The following is a 25,454-nucleotide window of genomic DNA, read 5'->3' as shown; positions in this document are numbered from 1 at the left end:
GACTCAGAACTGTGTTCCTTCTTTAAAAAACAGAACAAAGCCAGGTCCAAGTGGACACAGCCAGGAATGCCTGAAAGGAACCGAAGGGAGGACTTTAATGGCATTAAAAGCTAGTTAAAGATGCCCGCAAACACAAAAGTCCCCGAGTCACTCTCACTACTTCGCCCCAGTGAAGTATTGTGGCGCTGTGCTTAAGAAAAGGTCGCTGGCTCGGGGGAAGCCAAAAGATGGAGTCATTCGTTAGAAGACGCATCTGAAAATGGTTGTGGGCTCCCACCTGAGGGCTTAAGAATAAAGAGCACGGCAGTCACATTTCAGTCACAGTGATGATGATGTCGGAAAGAATGAACAGGAAAGGGAAGCAGGAAATACTAATAATGCCAGCAGAGCTTCTTTAATGTCTCGAAGTTCACAAAAAAAACGCCGGTGACCGTACATTCTATTTCCATCGAGAAGGAACCAGTAAAGGAAGCTTATTGGAGGATTTGTCCATTGATACAGACTCATCTCCCCTCTAATCACTCAATCTTCCCTTATTTTCCCCAGACAATGGCTGCTGCTCAGGCCTCTTCAGGGGTGTGACAGGGCAGATATCAGGGAGCTGCTATCTCTGTGGAAGACATGGTCAAACCCTCCAGAGAACAGGATGATCTCCAAAGGGCCAAAAGTACTTTTGTTCTCCGGCGTCTCCTGAGAGCACCAGGCTAAATTAGAGGTGTCACCCCCGCCGACAGCAGGGCGAGGGAGGGGACGGCTCCTGGAGGGAAGCTGGATGCTCACTGCGCTATCGTGGCGGCCATCTGATGCAGCCTGAGCGGTGACCACAGGTCATCCATCATCCTCAGGGGGGCGAGTGTGAACCGAAGGCAGGTCAGTGAAACGCTCAATTGTCTAATCGCTGAACAAAAAGCTGTGGTCTGGGATGGAGGTCTGGAGTTTATTTGTTCCCTCTCTGGCGTGCACAGCGCTGCTGTTCAGATGTGCACATGGTGGCCGAGGAATGACCCACAATGAGGTGCATTCCGTTTTAAATCCTTCATGAGCCACGAGTCTGATTTGGTACCGTTTAGGTACCTGGGCAACAAAGCGACCCCGACACAGCCAGTTATGGAGGACGTGAGGCTCCAGCAGTGCAACAGGTTTCCATCTTTCCCCACCACTCTTTGTCCTTACACAAGCCATTTTCTACAAGGAGTTGGATGCTTTGTCCTCTTTTTGTGTTTAAGAAACTTCGGGCAGATATTTCATGTCTGTTTTCACGCTGATAAAAAGTATCAACGGCGACAAAATATGGAAGAAAAAAGCAGAAGACACAAACAAAGACAAAGAGCAGCTTCAGTCTCTGTCACAAGGTCAGCAGTGATGAGGCAAGGACGGCAAAGGGCAGGCCCAGGGGAGCCGGACGCAGGCCAGATCACATAAAACACCACAGAAGAAGATTAAAGATGAAGAGGAGCTGATTTGTCTGATAAGAGTTCTGGGTAATTAATTGGAAACTCAATTATCCAAACCTTACTTCGGCAGTCTCAATTCATTAGTGGATAAAGGAGCTGGCCCCTCGCTCCGCTGACAACCAGAGCGAGACAGGATGTGAGGGAAAAAACTCTTTATTCAAGACCCTCAGGTTGCCGCTTTTGTCCGGGTAATCAACAAACGAGTGCAAGCGCCACCCACATGTGTGCGCGCACACTGTAACACAATAAAGCCACCACGGGGACGCCGCGAGCGTGCTCAGAGCAACATCGCCACGCTCAACAAAAACAGTCGTGGCCGCTCCGTGGGGACCGTCCCAGCGAGGTGTAATGAGCAGGATCTAAAAATGCTCTTTGATTGACGCCTCTGCTCGTTGTTTTAATCATTTCGCAAAGTAAAAGGGGAGCGCCATCCCTCCGACACATCCCTGACCCCCCGCACGAGGAGAAATCTAATTTCCAGAGGTTAGTGTGCATGACAAAAATGTCATCATGGCCAAAATGTCTCCGAGCAGTGACAACCTTTCCCAGGGAAATGATATTTTTCCAATCCGGCGGAAGGCGGATCGTGTCACCCTCGTTAAAGCCTTGATAGCAGGTCTTTAATATTCACCGTCTTAATTAGGGCCACAGTTAATTTCATTAAATTCTTTGGCTGCTAAATGAAGCAGATTATGAGACATCTTTTATTGCGAAGCGTGAAATTACAGCCTGCCCGCTGCCAATGGCGGGGTGAAACTAATGAATTACAGGGTAAATAACACCCGAATTAACCATCCAATTTAACTCCTTACAAAGCACCCGACGCCGAGGGGGGACGAGAGGACTTGTCAAAACCACCCAGCCCCGTGCTCGTCTGCAACCCCGCAAGAGGCAATTACAAGCACAACACTAATCAGCCCCTTATAGGAAGGAGACGGCGGCAGACGGGCATTCTGCAAGCCTCCCAGTCAGAGAGCAAATGCTCCTTTATGGGAGGAGGTGGTCTGTTCCGGGCTTAAGTAGTCCGTTAATCGCTGCGGAGCTCAGGATTTGCAAACATCATCTCTACACAACTTAATGAAAGAGTAACAACACTCCTTCCTCCTCTGTGGTCATCAGTTAAGAGGGTCCCTGAAGGTGGCAGCCAAATTCTTTAAATCCTGTAATTATGTGTTCTGCTCTTTTCTAAACCAATCAATTTTAGTGGTTAGCCATCATCGACACTTTCAAACAGGTGTTGTGTATCATTTTCCATTCCAAGGCCTTCACAACAGCATCTGGCTGCTGTGTGCCTTTGGCGCGCTCCTTCACCTGTTACTCCTGAAGTACCGCAGGGATGTTGGAATTTGGTCTTTTTACTTAAAATATGTCCATTTCTGCAGTAGCAGGCTTGAGGAAATCGACAGGTCAAAGCAGCTCAAGTCAAAAATTATGCTTTGACATAGCACAGTAATATTCTTCTGAATTATAGTTATATTTCATAATATGGAATTTTGGAGAAATTCTTTTTTTTCTTTTTCTTTTTTTTTCTAAGCCCATTTTAGCGCCCCCTGGCGCCCCTGGTCCCCACTTTGATGACATTTGCTTTCATGTCTCGCCTTGCATTAAGCTCAAAATGCCCTAACCCTAACCCATGATAATTGGAAGTGATTATTTCATAAATGATCATTCATCTATGATTTGAAGAAGACAAACCTAGTTCACTTCAAGTTAAATCCCGTATTTTACCTTAAAGGCTGATGAAAAACAGCTTTTGATGGACAAGAGCTGTTTTCATGCCTACAAGCCACGCCCACTTAGCAGGGTAAATAACCAAAAGCAGGACAACACTTTGAAGAAACTCAAGAAAAAAAACTGTGGCGAGCATTAGCTTAAATTGAAATTCTATGCTTCTTCAGATCTGAGGCTGCAGGTCTCGCCGCTCCAGGCTGCAGTGAAATCTGAGTGCGAGTGTTGTGAAACCATCACTGAGCTGGCCTTGAAAACAAGCCGACCACACAAACGGAGCGGCTCAGTGGCCGCCAGCAAAAAGGCCGTTTGTACCGGGCAGCCCTCAGGTGAGCTCCAGCAACACCAGTCTGGCCCCACGCTGAGTAAATAAACGTTTAGGAAATAAATAAATGAAGAAACCTCCCTGTGTAGCGTGTCCCAGCGGCCCGGCTGCTGTGTCGGGGAAAATTAATTTGTCAGATTGTTGGTTTTCAAAGTGCCTCGGTCAGCCGCTCGACAGAGACACGAGCGGCCCCTCGCTCTCTCTCCGGCAATTAGCGGTTAATTAGCGGCGTGGAGCAGATGTCGGAGGAGCCCTGCGTCGTCAACAGCCTCTGTAAACAAAGCTGGACGCATCCACTCACTTCGAGAGACAAGAAATGGGGGGAAACAAAGAGCGAGCCGCTCCTGGAACGTTCCCTCTGTGGGTTCCCACGCCGCGGAGGCCAAGCAGCCGCTTCCGACGCCACCTTCAATCTGTAGGATCCTCCTTCGGGGCGTGAAGATTAAGGCTCCTCCTCGTTGAATTCAACAGGATGGACGCGTTTCCTCATTGTCATTGTCTTTTTTTAACCTTTTAATGCAGCATTTGTTGGCATTAATCTGCATTGTTTTCGATGAAAGATTTGTCAAACAAATCCAGAATAAGTGCAGATACTCAACCCCCCCAGAAGCTCTAAATAAAAGCTGACCCATTCAGTGGACAATCGTCCAGCCACAGCCGTCACATCTGACCTCAGCGACAACATCAACACCTCCAAACTTTGTTACCGTTGTTGAAACGAGCTGTTAAAGGCGTCCCCCAGGGGTCCACCTCAGGTCTTCCTTCCTGTCAACAGTGAATTTTATGCTGGACCTTCTCAGAAACACCCGCAGAAAGATGCGGAACAAAGTCAAAATTGTGTTTCTGCTATTAAATGTGGTTAAATTCCCGGTGGGAGACGAAGAGGTGACGGAGTCAGCGCGCCGTCTCATTAAAAGCAAGTGTGAGCGCAGCGCTAACAAGAGAAGGTAAACCAGAGTGCAAATGGAGCGTTAATGGGGAAAAGGGAGTCGAATCTTGAACGTGAAGTGCAACACGCACACAAAACACACACACACACACACGGACTTGAGTGTCTAATTAGGGAGCAGGTCTGCGGTGTGTCGAGCCCGTGGTTGACACTGAGATTCAGGCAGGGAGACGAGTCGAGCGCGACCACAGGGAACCATCAAATCAATTAGCGTCCACTTCCAAAATGATACAAGAGGGGAGCGCTGGGCGCTCTGCCTCACAGCGCTGCCGTTTCTGCTGCAGTCTGCTCTGGAGGAGTGTGAGCTGCTTTACCGCATCCAGCACAACATGCCAGGCCAGGCGAACTCCGTGTCGCTCTTTATTAGCATTGCTTTCATCAGCTGACTTAATAAAGAAGCCCCAGCTGAGCAGGTTTGGGACAATAATTACAAACATTGTTCAGAAGGAGCAGATGTCATCTGAGCTGACATCCATGTTATAGTGCTACAGCGCTAATTTGGGGTATTTCTGACAGACTTTTAACATCAGTTTTACCCTTGAATTATACAAAAGATGTTTAATTAATCCAACATTTGTATTTTCATTCATTTGCATCATAAATTCCAAAGCTTCAAGGCTAAAGGACTTTTTTTAAAGAAAAAAAACCCTTAAAACTAGAAAAAAAACAACTAAAGAACAAAGAATGAGACTAATCATAAATGGGAGAATACACGTTTGCATCCACTTCATAAATGTTTATCCCCGCCTGCTGAACTCCACCTTTGGATCAGCACCACAGAAGAAGAAATCCCGCGGGAGCTGCGGAGGGACCGCACCTATAACCGAGACTTCTCTCCACCCAAACGCACAAGCACCAACACACTCTCTCTCTTTCACACACACACTGAGTGCACTGTGTCTCTCGCCCGCTCTCTCCCGGCGAGGTGGCCCCGAATCAAAGATGCGATTTGTTCATTAGGAGATTACAAACGAGGCTGCGGCGGCGAGGCGAGAGGCCGTGATTAGTGCTTGCTAATTGCCTGATTTGCTTGTTGGGAGAAGCCTCACCTTCACCCCCCCCCCCCCATCACCCTCACCCCTCCTTTACTGCAGCTCCAACTGGAGAAGAGCTCATTTATGTGGAATAAGGAGCCGGTTCAGGTGCTCTCCTCGCCATCGCAGCGGGCGTGAGCGTGGATGTTTGCTCGCCTTCGCCTTCATCCTTGACTTCCTCCTCGTCTCTTTTCATTCCTGCAAAACGCTGCCGCCGACGCTCCAATCAAAGAGCTCAAGATGACAAAAAAAAAGTGTCTCTGAACACAAGCGGAGACGCCTGAAGTGGCTGAACAGAGGGAGGTTAAAAAAAGAGACGGAAAAAGAAGAGAGGGCGAGAAAAAGGAGCGGTGGAGGGAGTGGCAGTTAAATCCGCTCCCTCTCCTGTTCCTAATGATCCGGTTGGCGGACCCAGGAGAGCCCCTCATACTAATTGATGTTAAGTGTGTGATTTCACTGCTAATCAAGGCCGAAACACCAAACACAGCGAAAGAGAGAGGGAGAAAGGGAGGGAGGGGGAGAGAGAGACTCACCTGTTTGATGGGAATAGCTCGCCCGCTCCCGATGCTGTCGGCTCGAGCTTCCAGGCCTTTTTTGTCCTTGTCCGTGTCGCTCGCCTTCCTCGACTGCAGAGCGGACGAGACGTGAACCGTTACTATCAACGGCGAGTTCAACGCCGCCACAAGGAGACGTCTCCAGCTAATGTTTCAATGTGCCCGACTGAATGTGATCAAATCTGCAGCGGGATCGGGAACATTGAGGAAGACTTGGCTGGGCACACAACAGAACGTGTTCATGGACGTAATCACCACGTATTTAACCTCAAATACCGAAGTATGAGACTAAAACGTCAGTTGTTGCTGGAATACTTTTTCAAATGAGAGCAGGGTTTCCATGGAGACACTTACAGTGAAGAGGTTGGAGCGGCGTTTGGACTGCTTCCGGACGGGTGTCGGGGTGTTGGTGGTCTGCGGAACGTCGATGCGCAGCTCCTTCTGGCTGGTGCTGGGCGTAGACGGCACCGAGGACGAGTAGTCGCTCAGGCTCCCGCCGCCATTGCTGGTCTGGAGGGACAAAAGTGTGGGTGGAGGCTGAATTTAACCCGTGGTGCAGAGGTGGCGGAGGACTTGATTTGTGCGTTTCTCATGAGCTCGTCTGCGCTGGGCGATGGCGTTTTAATGAGAAATCGATGGCGGGCTGAAGGACGAGGATCAGAGCGGCTAAAGAGGCTGAAGCTGATCAGGTTGTGCGTCGCCACCAGACATCAGCGAGGCGGGCCTGAGCAGCGATAGAGTGTGTGTGTGTGTGTGTGTGTGTGAGCGCTGACCTGGCTGATGTGGACAGCCGCCACTTGCGTGACACAGACGGACGAGTGACTCGGCGAGTTGGGGAGCGACTTGCACGGCCCGATGGACAGCTGCTGCTTCTTCTTGTTGGCCACGATCTTCTGGGCGACTGTGACACACAAATCACGCGAGGGAATAAGAAAACCACCCGATTCACGCAGATCAAAGGCTTTTCCACGGGGACTCTGTTAATATTTGTGTCGTTTTGGGCTCATGAAGGAAACTTCAAGCAGAACCCAACAGTTCTGCTCCTGTGTGAAGACTTTTCTAATGAACCCGACCAAATCAGACCAAAAGGCTTCCGAGACCCATCGGAAGGCCTAACATTTACACTCGCTCCGTCTGGTTTGGTTCTTCAACACTTCATCATTGCTTCTCCTCCGTCTCGCCGCTGCCCTTGGCTCGGCCCGGTGTCACCTGGTGGTAAATGTTTACGAGCAGCTCCTCATTAACGGGACCGAGGCTTTAACGAGGCCAATTAAAACAATGGCTTCATCTGAGACGCTCTGTGTTTATTGGAACAGAGATAATGGAGTCAGTAAAGTTTTAACTCTCTCCTGTCCCGACGACTCAGACGCATCACCAAACATTTGGGATTATCCCTGCGAGCTCGGGTCTTGGCTATTTCGATGGAATTATTGACAAGCGTTAGCATGTGTGATGCTAGCTGGGCTGGAACAGCACAGGCTGGGTCACAACTCAGGTGTGAGAAACACTTATGATAAGGTTGTGCTAAGTATTTAAACTGTGCGGGGAACATAATTTAAGTTAATACATCAATCTTGGTTCTGCTTGGAGAAGCTGCCATTCCGTCTAATGGAACCCTCGTCGCTTTGATCAGATTTACGACGGGGCTGCACCACCAGGTGACATAAAACAGGACAGAGAGGTCAAACAATCAGAGTCACTTAAGAGCCGTTTTGCCAGGGACCAAATGATACGTTTCAATAAAGACAGGCTCATTTGATCATTTCTAAAGTCCTGTCCCGTCCCCCCCCGAATCAGAATCAATGCCTTGATTTACACTGATGAATGTCTGGTGTGTGTTTTGGGGGGGTGGAGGTCACTATGTCACTGGCTCGGATGACGAGTGTTCAACATCTGCAGTCTCAGAAAGATGAACTCTGCGTGTGTTTTTGTGCATGTGTGTTGGGGGGTGGTGTCGTTGTAATTAGGCTAATTAAATTAGCCCCGCTGATGGACGAGGGAACATGGCGCTGTCGCCCTCCTCCACCTTAGCCTCTGTCCCTCACACAGAGGTCACTTCCCCCGAGTGGACCCGGCTTCACTACATATCACAGGAAATCCACCCAGACACACACAGACAGAACATTAGTGGATAAAATAAAAACAATCTTCTTCTTTGAAAGCATGTTCGTACAGCGGGATGGGAGGCAACATTAGCATGAGCTTGCCGTTTAGCATTTTATCGACCTCAGTAGAGAAAAAAAAAACTTGGTGTCTCGACATGGATGACAGGCGAAAACCACACAACTACCCCCACCCCTTTACCCCATCTCCCCCGCATGTAAAAATCATCTCAATGATGAGGAGGTCAATTATTTTTAACGCTAAATGTTGTGGTCACTTGTGCAGCTTCTCACTCGCTGTCTCATTGTGCAGTCACTGAAACTCATCAAAACCTTTATAACGTTTACCCTCCTCACACACACACACACACACACACACACACAGATACACTAATCAAGTCAAATTAGAGCGAATCAGCATTTCTTCAATGGAAGACTCTGCTTGTCGCCGTGACGATGCAGCCGATTGTGAAGATGGATATGGGAGATGTAATTAAAGCCCCCACCACTGCCGTCTGACCAACCATAATTGATTTGGACTCTGAATGAAGCGAAGGTCATGGCAATATGCATGCGGGATCAATACACACATACACACACACACACACACACACGCACACACACACACACACACACACACACACACACACACACACACTCGCTTGCACTTTCTCATAAATTGTGAATTTATTAACGATCGACAGACCCGACGACGTTTGCAAATGTCATTTAAATCAGCGTCAAAATCTGTCAGAGAAGAATTAAAAGAAAATCTGTCTAAATAAATATGTATTTCTATGATCAATTCCTGTTGACAAACAGGGATAATATGATAAAACTCAGGAGAAAAGATGAGACAACGGAGGAAAGAATGCATAAAATTACATCTAGCATCAAATATTCAGCACGCACACACACACACGTGCACATGCACGCACGCACGCACGCGCGCACACACACGCACAGACACACAGCTCCAGGCAGCCGTCGTCTTTCGGGTGTTGACACAAAACATTAAACTCGTTGTCTGCTGGATGATTAAAATACTGATTAATTTGAGATAATGACAAGAAAAATACCAAGAGACAGTGTCAGAGACAAGAACACACATTAACACACAGATACACGTACACTGGAATCATTAAGATGATAATAAGGCATCGTTTAGTGCGAAAAACTTCCTCCTGGCCAACACACACACAACAAATTCGGAATCCTTTGGGTTCCTCAGACATTCACAGTTACAAGGCCTCAAATCTGCTCCTGCAGTGCCCCCTTCAGGACAACCAGTGTAATGGCGGTCGGGTCGGGCTCATGGTTAACTGCAGGATTAATCAGGGCAAAACATACTCGAATATTATACACATCTGTGTATTGAACCACTGCTAAAAATAGTTCATTAACCTTCAAATTTAGTTAATAACTCAAATCCAACAACAAGAGGTCTCTGTCCAGGTCAATCGCAACCTTGGCAATGACCTCAGACACTTATTTTCCGGTAATGTCATATTTTTGACGATTTTATATGAAAAACTGTGGGTTCTTGCTGGTTCCGGCACCTCTCTGGCTCCCTCCCCTCGTTATGGTCAAACTTAATTGCTGTTCACTTTGAGCTAAATAGGTGAACAGGCCCATTTAATTTGTAATTCATGTGCGATTAGGAGAGTCTAAATGGCTCTGGATGGGCTGGGGGAAAGGGGCAATGTCACCTTCCCAGAGGACTGGATTAGAGTTAAGACTTGTGTTCATACCGTCCTGGAAGACCCGCTCGACATTGAGCCCGTAGGTGGCGCAGGTTTCATAGTAGGTGCAGCGTTTGAGGTCGTTGGACAGTTTTCTGGCCCGGCTGTCTTCGATCACTCTGGGGTTGGCTGAGGTAATGGCATCTGGGAAATTCACAAAAAAAAAAAATAAATACAATAAACTTTTAATGGCTACCAGAGTAATTCTTAACATGAGCAAATTTAACATCCAAAAGTGCCTTAATTTATACACACAAATATCAAAAAACGGTAAAAGTTCAATTATTCAAGTTAAGGTGAGACGCTATTAATAATCTGGCGCCCCCTGCTGTTCAAGACGTGTTTTCCAGCTCCAGTCTCCGTTTAAACACAAGTTTCCAATCTAAATTGTTTTTGTAGGATAAAGATTGCAGTTTTTGATGACTGTCCAAAAGGGGAGAAATTCAAAAAAACGAGTTTAAATAAAGTTATGTAATTTTAAAACCTAAAACCTTAGTGAAGTAGCTATGACGCAATTCTGGCGACAAGAATTTTGAGGTGCGAAAGTATTGATGTCATCACACCCAGTTAAATAATAGTTTGATATCTCTTTTAAAATTCAACAGTCCACTCTAAATTATCTTTACAAAAGACAGATTTTTACATTCTTTACAATAAATCAGTTGAGGTGACTGTAATGAACGACGGAAACCACTAGAGGGCGGTAAGACCACAGAAACGGTTTGTGCCTGTGGGCGTGCGCGTCTCACCTTGTGTGCCGACCAGCACCAGCGGCAGGTCGGCCGGGTTCCTGTAGCTGGCGAGGCGGCTGAAGTAATGATAAACTGTCTGGAAGCTGTTCTCGTCCTCCAGACTGAACACGAAGATCACAGCATCCACCCACAAAGCAAACTGAAGCAGAGAGTCAAAGTTAATGTCAAATAAATATTTTCAAACAGCGTCCTGAAATGGTAATAATTTACTGGCTTCAGAAATGTAAAATACTTCAATCCCTAAAACTGAATCCCAACAGGAAAAACAACTTCCTCTGATGTGAACGGGGAGGAAGATGATCCCTTTGAGGTGAACAGGTGAATTATTCATGACCACTCTTCTGTCTAGACTCTCTGGCATTAAACTCCATTTTGTCACTTCACAGGATGGAGAAAGTGAAGAAGTACGACCCACTCATATGGATTCAGTCAAGATTGCTGTTTGTCGGAGGGGGGGGAGCATCTCGAGTGTTTCTTTAACACAATTAGCCCATAATCAGAATCTGTGGTTAAACTGGGCACAAAAGAGGAGTATGGAAGGATGAGAGGTGCAGATGAGCCTCAAGCAGGAAGTCCCTCTGCTAACATGTTTGTGGTGACTCTCCAAGTGTTTCTGGGCTTAAACGGTGTCGTTCAAAGAGGTTGCAGTACTCACCTGAGGCTCTGGGGGGCCTCCTTCATCCCTGATCAGCAGCAGGTGACTCTGACCATCGACCACGATCTCCTTCTTAAAGCGACCGCCTGCGGGAGACAACAGCCGCTGTCAGAGGTGCAGGAACCGTGAGGCATGGTCACTGCTCTTCTCTATGTTCTAGTCTGACATGATTGATGTCACAGAAGTGATCAATGGATGGATCGATCGGGTGAATGATGACTGCTATCCAGGAGGGGAGTGAATGTTAACGGCGGACATTAGCGATGTGAGTGATCAGCAGAGGAAGTGGCGAAGGGAGATGTTACACACACTCACAAACAAATGACTGGAGCTGTACTACATCATTGATGGTGCTGATGCTTCTTTAGCCTCAGATTTATTTCTGGTTGGAACCTTGAGTGCAGGAAGTTTACGTGTTCCCTGGTGGTCTGTGGTCTCCTGAGGAGATGTTTCAGGGGAACTCCTTCAGTGTTAAACTCTGGCGTCATGTTTTATTTTAAGCTTCCGAGTTCAGCGATTTTACTCTGGAGGTTGGCGTTGAAAATGTTCAAACCTGCCATTTTGGCTGAGAGATTATAAACACGTATCCTGCACCAGGTTTATGGATTAACTAGAATTATAAAGTCAATTAAATGTGGACATGATCTTCCTCTCCACAGACGCGCTGCTGGGTTTTAGTGCGTATCCATCTAATGGCGACGCTACATTGGCCTCTGAGCAGAACTTCTCTGTCTGCAGATGGACCCTGCACCAGTGTTGTTCCATTTTGGGTCAGTGTGGGGGGAGAAAAACTCTTCCTGATTTGACAGGAAGTGGAGGAACCCAAAAATGGGGCTCTGGGTGTTATTTTGGGCAGAGAGAGCTGCAGCCGAACATGTGGCGATCTGCGCTGCGGTAATGATAGAGGGGATGTTTGTGCGACACACACACACACACACACACACACGCACGCATGCACACACACACACACACACACGCACGCATGCACACACACACACACACACACGCACGCACGCACACACACACACACACGCACGCACACACACACACGCACGTTTTATGAGGCTGGTGAAAGGGCCAGTTTCCTCCCTCTTCACATATTTTGTTGAGATGTTTGTGTTGCGCTAAAATTAAGAGTGGAAGGTTTTTAAAGCTTCTTCATGTGCAATATCAAACAACTGCTTGATCAATGGAAGGAATAATACAAACATTACATTCAAAAGAAGCTAAGTGGAGATTTCAGGAACAAAAAAGTTGAAAAAATCATTAAAAATAATCACTCATGTTGCTTCATTAAGGAGATTTCCTGTGTGTGTGTGTGTGACGTGATGAAGGGAGAAGGAAGCTTCCTGTGGATGGTTGAGGGTCGACAGCAGATGGAGGCGTGGATGCCGAGTCAGCACCGTGCCGGCTGCTGTGTCAGCATGTTTCTGTGCATTGATGTACAGTATGTGGGCGTGATGCCATGTTGACGTGCAACGACACAGAGGGAGGGAGGAAAATGAAAAGATAAGACAAGTGGGCGGAGCTACAGGTTCAGCTTCAGCAGCCAGAGAGATGCTCAGGAGGTCAGAAGTCCATCCTAAATTTGCAGATTTTACCATATCAAGAATATACATAAACAAATAAAATAGGCCAAATGCACGGGCATTTTCTGATGCTGAAGCTGGTCTTTGGATCTAAAGGGACGGATGGAGTGACTGAGGAAAGAGTGCGGCAGCAGAAAGAGGATAGTTACCTGCATCCACGTCAGCTAGATTACAAACGCAGCCCAGAAACAAGAAACAAAAGGCAACACAAAATATGAAAGATGCCGTAACAGTTAATACATGCACAGTCAAAACCCCGAAAACCAGAGATGCAGGGCCAAAAAGAGAGAACTCTGAGGGGGGGGGGGGTTTCAGGGGTAAAAAAACAAAAGATTTATAGTTGCAGCGAAGCAGAGAGAAGAGTAAATTAGTTTCAAAGAAAAAAATCATGAAAGAAAAGAGAAGAACTCAAAGTGTAGAGTTTTATTGGCAGGTCAGCCAGAGGCCAGAATAAGAAAAAGAAAAAAACTGCAGGAGAAGAAACGATATAAGACTTGTTTCCTGCTTGAAGGAAAATCAAATTCATGCGTGCACTTCCTGAATCCCTTCAGTTAATACACACGACACACCAAATGTTTAAGTCTTGTCCATCCGTCAGATGTCCACACACCCGTCCACACCCAGCCTGATTGGTCCAGGCCGTTCCCACTCATTTCCTCCCGTTCTTTCTTTTTTCACTACATTTGCGCCGGTGGGACCAAAGTTTAATCGTAGTTGTGAGCGTGAAACAGCAGTTTCTCCACGGCTAACATCGGCTAACAGTGGTAGCAACAACTATTTACATGGACGGAAAATACTGTGGATTGTATCCATTCATCGTTTATACTTTACAGTGACTGAAGGTCAGCAAAAGTAGCTCAAACTGCATTTTTCAGTTTCCTGCGCTGATGTTTGCTTTACATCCTGGTTTCTAAATTCTACACTGGCATTAGCAAATGTCCAACACATAAACAGTTATTATGGGTAAGTGGAATCCAACTGGTCAGTGTGCTGGTGTTACGCTGCTCCCCCTGAAGTCAGACACAGTAAAATGGCTGCAGATTAAAGGAAACAATAGAATCTTTCAAATGGGCTTTGGTGACTTGTGCGAGCTGCTTTAGTTCTGGTGGTCGTGGGTGATTTCCCAACCAAAGCTCTTTTCCGTTTTAATGGTTTCCATGTGCTGCTGCTCGGCTGCTGTTTGGCTTTTGGGGTTGTTTTTGGAGGCGTGTTCAATCAGGAAAGCCCCCCCACACCTCATCACTGGGGGGGGGGGGCACTCATTACTTTTGCCGTGACAGAATACAGGATCATTTTAACCTGATAACAGCTTCGGACCTTTTTATTCAACAACTTGATGTGTTCACTTGGGAGGGGGGGCTTTGTCATCTTAAAAATGGGACAAGAGAATGTGGGAATGACAAAAACACTCAGCAAGGACAACAGATTTCTGTGTTTCAACACACAAAAATAAAGGTTGATTGTTTCCCCTCCATTGTCCGACAGTTTATTGACAAAAGGCCAAACTCAAAAACGCTCATGAACGCAGCTTCAAATCCAAAATTCAAATAAATCGACAGAGCAAGCGGCCGCCCTGATGCCAGTTTGGAGAGCCCCAACACTAACTTGAGGTTGCCGGATGATGGCGAGCGTTTGTGGCCAGTGGTTTTGCAGCCAATTGTGCTGATTAACAGGAGCTGGTGTGAGCCGTCTGCAGCCCAGGCTCCAGTCTGCAGCCCAGGCTCCAGTCTGCAGCCCAGGCTCCAGTCTGCAGCCCAGGCTCCAGTCTGCAGCCCAGGCTCCAGTCTGCAGCCCAGGCTCCAGTCTGCAGCCCAGGCTCCAGTCTGCAGCCCAGGCTCCAGTCTGCAGCCCAGGAATAGTTCTGGTCGGGGGATTTGTGGTGCTGAGCCTGCCACCAATGCTCTCCCATCAACTGCCATGGGAATCCAAGCTCCCATTTTATTTTTAGATCCCTGGAATTTCAGAGCGGCACAAGCTTCCTGCCGTTCTTCTCTTCCCGTGAAGCTGCTTTTATTCCTGGTTATGCAACGATATCAGAGATGGTTTTGATGATCTGACTGAAGCCGAGATGCATCGTTTTGGACGAGTGGCGAGCAACAACAAGCCATCAGGGCTTTTCTGCCGTTTGATTGGGGCTGGCTCCAACACCATGTGCAAAGCTGTTTGCAAAGCTCCACCGTGTTGCCGTTGGCGATGCTGCTGTGTAATTAAGGCTGAGCGGTGGAAATGGACCAGTGGACATTTCGCTGTCTGACACTGGTCATTTTTAAGAGATACGTCACCTCTATAACAGATTTTCTCAGTTTTCAGGGCACTCTGGGGATTCCCCACAACGGACAGCAGCTGGGATTGTTTTCCAGAGTCCATTTTTATCAGTTACTCCTTTGTAACATATTAATCACAACGGCTTCAACAGTAAAACGTCAAGCGCACCGACTGGAAGGACTCGTTTCTCCACTGAGGGCCCCAAAGCTAAAACTGGTTTGTGGGAAGCTTGGCGACCACATCACAACAGCGGCAGAGTTTTCTTCCTAAATGAGCAATGTTTGATGGTTTTCAGGGGGTCGAGCATAACAAACAAAAAGGTCAGGAAAAGTCAATTAGCTCCAGGGAGTGTGGTTAAATGTACCTTATCTTCAGTGGTTAGAGAAGTAAAGAGGGGGAATTTTTCTATATGCTGCTGAAAGCAGTTTTCGTCTCCGACCTGATGAGTAATAACTGGTTTTCATATATTTCAGGCACTGTTTTAAATGTTTGGTTAAAGCAAATGCATGCATGGCCTCTCCTACATACTTTTTTGAGTGGCTGAGGCTTTTAATTTAAAATATCGGAGCAGAAAGACTCCCCAACTGTTACGTTTGCAGCAGAATTTCTAGGTTGTTAGGTTGAAATCCATTTAACCTAAAAGATCAAATGTATTGACTACATAATTGTGTCATTTAATGTTGATGATTTCTTATTTGTGAAACTCTTAAATAGTGAATATACAAAATCAAAGCCTTTTTGTCTGGTAATAGGACCCATTTTTGCAGACATCTCGGGGTCTCTGTGCTGGTGTGGCTCAGCACCACCTGCTGAAGGTTGCAGATGATAATCCCACCAGTCTGATGCTTCCTGAACGCTTTCGTGAGTGTCAGGAGAGGAAAGAGCTGCTGCTGTGAAATATTAAAGGAATGCGGGGTTTGGCAGAAGTGGGTCTTCGCCTGAGGAGGCTGCTATACTCGACGGTATGTGGGCGAGCTGGCAGCCGAGCGGCTTTAATATTGGATGAGGAATATGGCCGATTCCGCGGGGTGTGAGTGGGGAGCGTATAGAAAACAGAGTAAGCTTTTTTCATAGAGATGAAACATTCAGGAGTCCTGAAAAGAAAAGTGGCGCAAAGTGTGCCGAAAGTGGCCGTCATTAAACTTTGATTGTGTCCAAATTAAATCACCGCTTTTTGAGGGATAATTCCAGATTATTGCAGCATAATCTTGGTATGTTTTTTCATAATATCACCAACATAACGTGGTGACCAGATCGCTGTTATTAGATATTCTGTGAAAAGGATTAATGAGCCTGTAAATCTGTGAAAATGAGACCATGTTTGAGAGCCAGAGATCTGTGTGAGGATCACAATCACGGTTTTTCCAGTCGGATGGTGAGTTCAGAGTCAGATGATGAGAGTAGGAAGTTGAGGAGCTTCCTCAAACAGAGAGGAGAAGTAGAAATGGAACTTCTGCTCTGGGCAGTTGCGTGCAGAAGAGTGAGGTCGCTCGCATCTTATTCTGCCTGCTGGGGTTTTAATCCAGCCGTGTTTTAGCACATCCACCCTCGCTTTTTGGAGCTGACTTAATCTGCTTTGCCTGTTTATTATTTATTTATTTGACTGAACTAATCATGGACAGAGGGGATTGTGGGTAAAGCTGGTTAAGTTTGGATGTTTTCAGTCAGCTGTTGACAAGAAAACAGACACAGCCAGATCTCTGAGAGACAGATGGACAGAGGCACTCAGGTTCTGACCTTCAGGTGACTCCTCCTGGACGTACGTTCCTGTCAGGTACCTGTGGACCAGCGCCGACTTACCGCTGGCAAGGTTACCCACAATGCCCTAGGAGATGGGGGATTGATAAAGTTAGAGAGCAGCATTTCCGACACAGGGGTGAGGTTTGTCTGGATCACTCACCACTTTTAGTTCTGGAACCGTTCGGCTCAGCGTCCACTCCTGACTGTTCACAAACGCATCTGCAGAGACACAGACAACCTGTCAATCATAGCGCATTCATGTATGTGGGGTAATTGAGGAGCCAAGGAGGGAACACTCCCAAAAAGGGCCCTTGTTTGCTTAGCATATTGTACATATTAGAGCCACAATCAGGGTCAAAACAGAATTAGGGAAAAGGAGAGAACATTTACCTTTGAAAACAAGTCAATTTAACAAATTGAGCAAGCGAAGCCCTTTGCCAGAATCACACACTCAACTTTCATTCACTCCCCCCCCCAAAGTCCTCCAGGACAGACTGTGGAACCAGATTTCTGCGTCTGAACGACCATCAAGCCCCCTCCGTCACCCCATGTGGGACTGTTCATCTGAGGCTGACGGAGAATTTGACTGTAGTGTTTTAAGACTCACAGCGGAGGCAGCGCGGCTCCGAGGTCATGGGAAACGAGGGGCGTTGGAGACTAATCGATCCTCGGCAGCGGGTGTGCATGAGCACAAACACACATTTACTGTGTTTGCATTTGTTCACGTCGCTATCAAAGTTTTGTTTTTGCAACGTGGTGATTTCCGTGTTATCAGGGAGGTTCCATCCTGAAGAATTAGACTCACTCTCACACAGTAGGAACCATCACAACACGTCTGCTTTCCCATGATGGCGGGTCAAAATTTTCCAAAAACAATTTTATTTGACTATCTGGGGGGGGGAGTTTATTTAGAGGTTTGCTATGACTCCGAGATGAGTTAAGCCAAATCCAAATTAGTTTAATAAAGTAATGATGTAATAAATGTTGAAACAAACGTCCTACAGACACAGTGGAACCACCAGAAGGTGACGCCGGTCATCCCCGGCGGTGTCGCCCACAGAAATCTTTCCACTCATCTTTCCATAACCTCCATGATATCTAGGCCAGTGGGCCACGTCCACTTACAGCCTTCAGCCCTTTTTTATTAATTCAGCAGCACTGATCTGTGTCAGCCTGTACACTCGCAATGTGTCTCTACCAGAGAGGGAGGGAGGGAGAATAATAAAAGATAAGAAAAATGTTCATGCAGGTCAACACTCCAGACCAGGAATGCAGTATTCTTGTTCCCAAGAACCTTCAAGGTCTTGAATTAAGATAATAACAATTAATAAAGCTAGCGTAGTAAAAAGTAATTGATTGAAGTGAACAATTTAAATTTACTGAGTCCACAATTTAATGAAAACCTCAAAGATTATTTCTAATGGAATTAAGGCTGCTAACGTGTGTGTGTGTGTGTGTGTGTGTGTGTGTGTGTGTGTGTTTGCTAATCATTCTCAAAGAAACCAGAAAGATGCTAGCCTGTTTGTGAGGGGACACACACACAGGGGGATTGTAGTTTCCACAAATGTCTGCCTGTGTCGTGTGACCCCTCCCTCTCTGCCAGGCAGGATGTTGATCCAGCTGCTTCCTGTTTTCAAGGGTCCTCCAGTTTCCCTCGGCTGGTTCCCAGGAGAACCCAAAAATCACCCGTAGCGGGCATCAACCCACCCCTGGGCCAGGTGACCCGGCATTACAGTGATTGGTAGAGTTGGACTGGATAACTGGTGCTCCCTGGTTCTTTAACACTTTTATTTGATTTCAGTGCTGACAGATGTGTAAGATGTTTGCCTCACACACCTGAGGATGGTGACAGGTGAGCCGGCAGGTACTTGAGGTCATGTGATAAAGTCACTGATGCAACAAAACACAGGACAGGTACAGCATCGGTGAAAAGGCCAGTGGAGGAAAAGAAGACAGCCAGAGAGAAACGGGACAGGCGAGAAAACAGATGGGTGAAGATCTCTACTGCTCTGCTCGGGGACAGAGAAACTCTGAGCATGTACTGTGGGGACGGAAAACACTCATTCCTGCATCCATCCACTGTGCCAAAGAACAGGAGAGAGAGAGAAAAGGAGCTGATGACCTTAAGAGACTTTCAGAGGGACACCAGAGGCCTTCAGAGGGACACCAGAGGCCTTCAGAGGGACACCAGAGGCCTTCAGAGGGACACCAGAGGCCTTCAGAGGGACACCAGAGGCCTTCAAAAAGACACCAGAGGCCTTCAGAGGGACACCAGAGGCCTTCAGAGGGACACCAGAGGCCTTCAGAGGGACACCAGAGGCCTTCAAAAAGACACCAGAGGCCTTCAGAGGGACACCAGAGGCCTTCAGAGGGACACTAGAGGCTTTCAGATGGACACCAGAGGCCTTCAGAGGGACACTAGAGGCCTTCAGAGGGACACCAGAGGCCTTCAAAAAGACACCAGAGGCCTTCAGAGGGACACTACAGGCCTTCAGATGGACACCAGAGGCCTTCAGAGGGACACTACAGGCCTTCAGATGGACACCAGAGGCCTTCAGAGGTAAAAGGAATACTCCTTATCCTTAATCCTGTTTTTTTTCAATGTTTGATTACGTTCTTGCTCTTTGTTCTCCCTCTTGATCTGGAGAAAGTAAAAAATTCTTTTTTATGGTTCATGTGAGGAGTATAAAAGGAGACAGACTGCATGATTTCAGCAGCGGGATGAGGATAGGACCAACCCAGAAAGATGTTTTCTTCACTGATGAATAAAGCCAATTTAATCCAGCAAAAGCCCTCGGCCATAAACCCAGACCAAGACATGATCATAAATAAAAACAGCCATTCTTTTAACGCCAGTGACGGCAGCTGCAGGTCTACAACGTCGTCCACAATAACAAAGACTCAGAGTCTCTGACATCCAATCTGATTTAACAAGGTCTGAACTGGACTCAGCCGAGCTGCAGTCCACTTCAATCTGCTTCAAAACCATGAAGAACAAAACACAAACCTCACACATGGTTTTCAGCATGCGTGGACGTCTGCACAGCATCATGGGTAAAACAGAGAGAGACAGAGAAGAAAAGAGGGGGACAAGAGGAAATGCGGGATAAATTAAGACCAGATCAAACAATGCAAATTAAAGCCGGACTGACAAGTCTGATTCTCATTTCCCTGCGCACATTTTTACATTTCCACACCACTTCTGCATTCAAGAATTCAGAGTGAGAAGCACCACAGAAAAATATTGAAGGTTTATGTGAATGTTTCTTTCGTTGCTGGTTAAATATGTGTTAAATGAGGTGACTGAGATGCATTAACAGTATATACTTAAAAGGTTTATATGGAGATAAAAACTCTCAGGTGCGCGGGACAAATGTGGTTTTCTCATCAGGAACTGCCGCACACACGCACATGGTGATGTTTAAAAGTCAGATGCTTCGCACATGGAATCTGGGTTTAGCTGCAGGAAACATAAACTGAGATCAGACTGCTGTCAAAACACTGACTGCCTCAATGTGGAGCGCATCCAACACGAATGAAGCTTGGAACACGCCGTTTATAGCTGACATACCAGTGGTGGTGATCCACGTAAAGACTGAACACGGGAGTCGCAGGACAGATGTCGGGATAATCTGCCAGCTGATGAAGGATGGTTTGGTTCTGCCGGGCAAACATCCCAAACTGAAGACGCACCCATCCAGCAGTCACAAAACTTCCATCCAAAGCTGACAAAGAGCAAAAAAAACCTCCCAAATCCTCTTGTTTTACTGTGCTGTTAAAATATGATCCAAACCAAAAATCACTCATCTTTTGATGAAGAGGGCATCGTCATCATCAAAGCATCAGTGAAACGAACGGGGTGTGACAACAGAGGCAGATAAAAGATGGACAGGAAGACAATTTACAGACAATAAAAGAACAGATGGCATCCAGCCAAATACACACACACACACACACACTGCAGACCAAATGTGTGGTGAGAAAACCTTCACTTGAATCCACAACCACAGAACAGCAACAAAACTGGTATAAAATCAAAAACTGCACATATCGCAACATCCTGCATCATTTAATAAGCGTAGAATTTAGCATATGTTAAGTGCAGCATGACGCTTCACTCGTTACCGTTCCATAAATCATTGTAAAGTTTAATAGCTTTCAGCAGCCACCAGACGGTGATGCGAGCTGACCTCTAAACACCCACTGGCCTCCTGGCCTCCAGACAGGAGCGGCAGCCAAACCTGTTTCCTGTTAGCTGCTGGTTAATTACAGCTGCACCAGAGTCTCAACGGGAAGGTGCCACCTGATGTTGCTGTTGTTTCGATCAAGAGGCTGATTTGAGGCCTCCTTTGCTATTATCAGTGTGAAATGGGTTGTTGAAACCTAACACCTCCATATTAACCACATATTAATCACATTCTGCATAAAACACCACCTTTAACTGCTGTTAATGTCTCATTCTGAATCAAGCACACTGTTGACACAGTGGTTTGTGTCCAGAAGCCAATGAGGCTTGGCTGTCCTCCTGTTCTCATCTCCCTTTGTTGAGCTGAAGAAGCGATTTTAAAATCAAAATAGAGCTTTTCAATGTGGAAAAAGTGTGTGTTTCCCTTGAATCATTTGAGATTTACAACACAAGCACACGAGGGGTGGAAGATGTTGCTGATTTCTCTGGAAACGTTTACATGTAAAATAAATTACTTGAACTATGAAGTGACCTTCGGTGTGAATGGTTCTCCAGGGTGGAATCCACCAATTGCACTAGCTGGAAGAGGCTCCAGACCTCCCATGATCCCGGGGGGTCAGGGTAAAGCTGATGAAAATGAATGGATGAAGTACTTATAGGAAAACCTTCTCTAGATATAGGCATCAAAAACAGACATGTGTGCAGAGGCATGCTGGGACTCATGCAGCATGACATCCTGAAACAGGTTGAGTCTGGCGTCTGAGAGCAAACACGGTGAGCAGGTGACGCTGCAGCAGGTTCCAGACACGCCTCAAAACTGGAAACAACAATAACTACTCAACCAAGGGAAAGACGCTCCAGGAAAGCAGCGGCGTGCAGCAGGAATGCAGGCTAAAAACATGACCACTGGGGTCAGGTTGCGTCTTTTGACAGGCTGGTGCCAATAACGCCAGAGTGGCATTACAATAACACCGTCCCCCTGATGGGTGTATCCTTCATGCTGCTGTGAGGGATGAGCATGATAAAACCCTGCTGGATTTACAATGAATTTAGAAAAAACTGTTGACAATCAGGAGAGAGGGAGAGGGAAGGAAGGTGAGGAAGCTGCTCGGTTTTCCCATCACAACCATTCAGATCCGCTGACCTGAACTGGGAGCGATAAAAACATGATGGAAAAGGAACAACAAAGACATCCGTACAGCCCGTGTCTGAAGTGGAATGTGACTCTCTTGGTGTGTCAGGGTTGATAAGGATGTTGGAAAAAGCATCACAGAATAAAAACAAACGCTCCTCTTTCAAAAATAAGCCAGATGATGGAAAATGTGACATAATTCCCGATCACTGACAGCACTGCCCAGTATTCCCAGTCTAACCTGTCTGAGGGACCTACCGGTGCCTCATTGGAATCTCCCTCTGGAAAGGCTCCACATGTTTCAGTTTTTTTGTCTCCGAGAGGCTGAAAAACAAGCAAGACTGGCATGTGGTGGTTAAATGGTGGAGATGCCTTCAGGAGGAGATTCCAGAGGTTTGATCTCAGCAGCAGCTTACTGGGTCGGGATCAACGGTCCAACACACCAAACATATTCCTTTTACACTCTGTCCAGTCACTTGATATCTGCTGTATTTGGGGTTGATATGCTGTAACGACAGTCAGTTGTGGGCGACGACCACAGGACTAAAACCACCTACATGACCTGGTCTCAAAACAAATCATCAACTCAAATAACCTAATGTTAAATGATAGGAAGACTTTTATTTCTTTAGGACCAATTCTGCACTAAATGTGACCAATTCTGCACCAAATATATTGTGTTATCATCCCGTAACAATGTTACACATCAGAAAATAGCCTGTAGTGCACGTGTATACAGGCCAGGTGATTAAATCCAGATGCCAAAGGTCAACCTGCCCTCACGCATATTTAACAGACAAAAACATCAAAAAAAAATAGTCCCCAAAATTCAAAGAAAAAACAACCAAATGATACAAAAATAAATCACAGTGTGAAAGTTAAAAAAACCCCAAAAAACCTGAAAAACCACCAGAAATCCAAATATGAATCTCTAATAAATGGGGGAAAAGAGAGCTACAACCTTGGCTTGTTTTTATCACAGCAAAACACACCCACACACACATCGCTGCAGGGTGACACAAGCTGGCAGGTTTGAATAAATGACATTTAATGCTACTTTTGTCTTAATGATTACACACACACACGCACACACACACACACACACGCACAGAGTGGGATCATGGGTGGAGTGTGGCTGTTCCTCGCCTCAAGGCAGGGTGTGTGTATCTATATGTGTGTGTGTCTGTGTGTTGGGGTGAAACCGCCGCCTGACTGTGACAAATCAGCAGTGCGACCTCATCAGTCACACGTGGCATTATATTATCTCAGCCTTCGCCCCTCACCCCACTTTTCTGACTCTCCACATGCAGTGTGTCGGCTTCTTCATTTGCTGCTGCACAGTAGCCTGTTTTAGGCATCACAGCTATGTTGTGTGCATGTGCGTGTGTGTGGGCGCGCATGTGTGTTCAAAGACATAATAAAAGCTTCCAAACATCAGCAGTGAATTCCACATTAACATCAGCAGTAGGTGAATGTGCTCCTGTCTGTCAGTTTCCTTTTGTCTGTCTTAATTAAACCAGTCAGACAGGTAATGACTGACACACACATGTACGTCCGCACACACACACTCTGCCGAATGCAAGTGTACACCATCTGGTTTGAAGTGCACACATTGCTTGTTTGTTCAGACGTGACAATAACATCATGACGCAGATGAAAAACACACTATATGAAGCACAAAAAATACGAGTGTTCAGAAACAAAGCTGCATCCTGCTACATGTAGCATTAGCTACATGTAGCATTAGCTACATATTCTCAGAGTAATACAGACTGCACAGAAATAAGCAGATTCAAGTTCAAGTCTAGATTCAGCATTACAGCAAACAATCAAGAAGAGAAGGAAACCAGAAAACGGTGTCTGCCATGGTTACAGCCACAGGGATTACGATAAGTTTTTTACCCCGAAGTCTGTCATCACTGTGATACAAAGTGGGACCATCCACCAGGTGTGTTTCCTTCACCCAGCTCATCAATAAATTTAAAATGGTCTCACATGAAAATGTCCCATAAGATTTAATGACTGACATCTTCTCTTAATTGCAGCATTTCAGGAATCAGCATAATTACATTAGCCTTTGCTGAACTAATTATAGCTCCACGCTGCGTCAGATGTGAATAGAAATCCACAAAAATGGCACTAAAACAAAAATTCTCCCACAAGAAAATTAGGTGTCTGCATTTTTCTTCATTAGTGAGAAAATAAAATAGGGTTGTATTGCTCCCATTTTTCATTTATGTGCATGTGCATGTGAGTGTGTGTGTGTGTGTGTTTGTGTGTGTACGTCATTAGAACGCCGGGGTGCTGGCTGATAATAGCTGTCCCAGAGAGACAATTAGCATCAGTCTGGAGGAGGATGAGCTGGTATAAAGGAGACTAATGTTGGAGATCTGATTAGCATGAAAAACTAAAGAAACAACGGGATTATTGTTCACCTGAGTTTTACCTCACAGCTGCATCAATTATTAGCATGTGAACTGAAAATGATCTGTTTTGTTTTCCAAATTAAGAGTCAAAACTGTGTGTCCCCGCTGTTCAGCAGTCAGGTTTTACTACAGACAGATCGCATCTCTGCTCACTTCCTGAACCCAACGAGGGCCAGAGGCTGCTGACCTCTGACCCCAAGTGTTGTTCTGAGAAGCCGTTTAGCATTCATGGTGCTGCGAGCGCCTCATGTCACACACCGTGTGACACGGAGGCCGGCTGCTGAGCTCCACTGAAGGAAATCATTCTAGCGGGCTGCCAAGCGGCCCTGCAGTCGCCCTGAAGGACTATGGGTAAAAATAAGAACCAGCAGAAAGACAGGAGGCATGTGGGGACAAGGCAGATCCGGTGTATCTACAGTCTTGGTGAAGCTTATCCAGCTAAACCGGCCTTCATAAAGGCAAATTCAGCCGCGGTTTAACGTTCGCAATTGTCCTCTCGTTTCCATCAGCACGGCAAAGCTGAGCTACGCTGGCTGCATGACAAACAGCATCCGTTTCCCACATCCTGGACAACAGAGCGCCTTGTGCGGTGATTTTACAGGCAGAACAGCTGTTCCTGAGGCCGAGGGTATGGGAGGTGAAGGCACGGCGGGCAAAGAGGACTCCGAGGCCTGCGCCACCTGGGAGGGCTCGGATCCCAGAGGAAGCGGCGCTCGGTGACACCACTGCAGCAGGTGTGAGGACAGAGGCTGCGATTGTGAGCGAGAACATGAATATTTAAAAGCAAAAAGTCCAATACGCCTACATACATAAGGTGGGTT

At 46.5% G+C, this 25,454-nt stretch overlaps 1 protein-coding gene across 5 annotated transcripts in view; it reads right to left on the bottom strand.

Moving 5' to 3' along the window:
- Positions 1–25,454, bottom strand: part of agap1 (ArfGAP with GTPase domain, ankyrin repeat and PH domain 1) — an 82,714-nt gene that overhangs the window by 29,059 nt on the left and 28,201 nt on the right. For 3 of the 5 annotated variants that reach the window (XM_029839649.1, XM_029839646.1, XM_029839647.1), the window contains exons 2-10: positions 17,050–17,108; positions 16,887–16,974; positions 13,034–13,048; positions 11,296–11,381; positions 10,638–10,779; positions 9,898–10,032; positions 6,818–6,945; positions 6,399–6,554; positions 6,024–6,116 (exon numbers count right to left, since the gene is read on the bottom strand). In XM_029839649.1, coding sequence (XP_029695509.1) covers positions 6,024–6,116; positions 6,399–6,554; positions 6,818–6,945; positions 9,898–10,032; positions 10,638–10,779; positions 11,296–11,381; positions 13,034–13,048; positions 16,887–16,974; positions 17,050–17,108 — 902 coding nt within the window. The remainder of the gene's footprint in view (positions 1–6,023; positions 6,117–6,398; positions 6,555–6,817; positions 6,946–9,897; positions 10,033–10,637; positions 10,780–11,295; positions 11,382–13,033; positions 13,049–16,886; positions 16,975–17,049; positions 17,109–25,454) is intronic. The other 2 variants (XM_029839650.1, XM_029839648.1) reach the window with 1 other exon arrangement.

This window comes from Takifugu rubripes, chromosome 8 (assembly GCF_901000725.2).
Source record: "Takifugu rubripes chromosome 8, fTakRub1.2, whole genome shotgun sequence".
NCBI lineage: Eukaryota > Metazoa > Chordata > Actinopteri > Tetraodontiformes > Tetraodontidae > Takifugu > Takifugu rubripes.
Note: the sequence above shows the minus strand (reverse complement) of the source record. Positions and strands in the feature narration are given on the sequence as shown.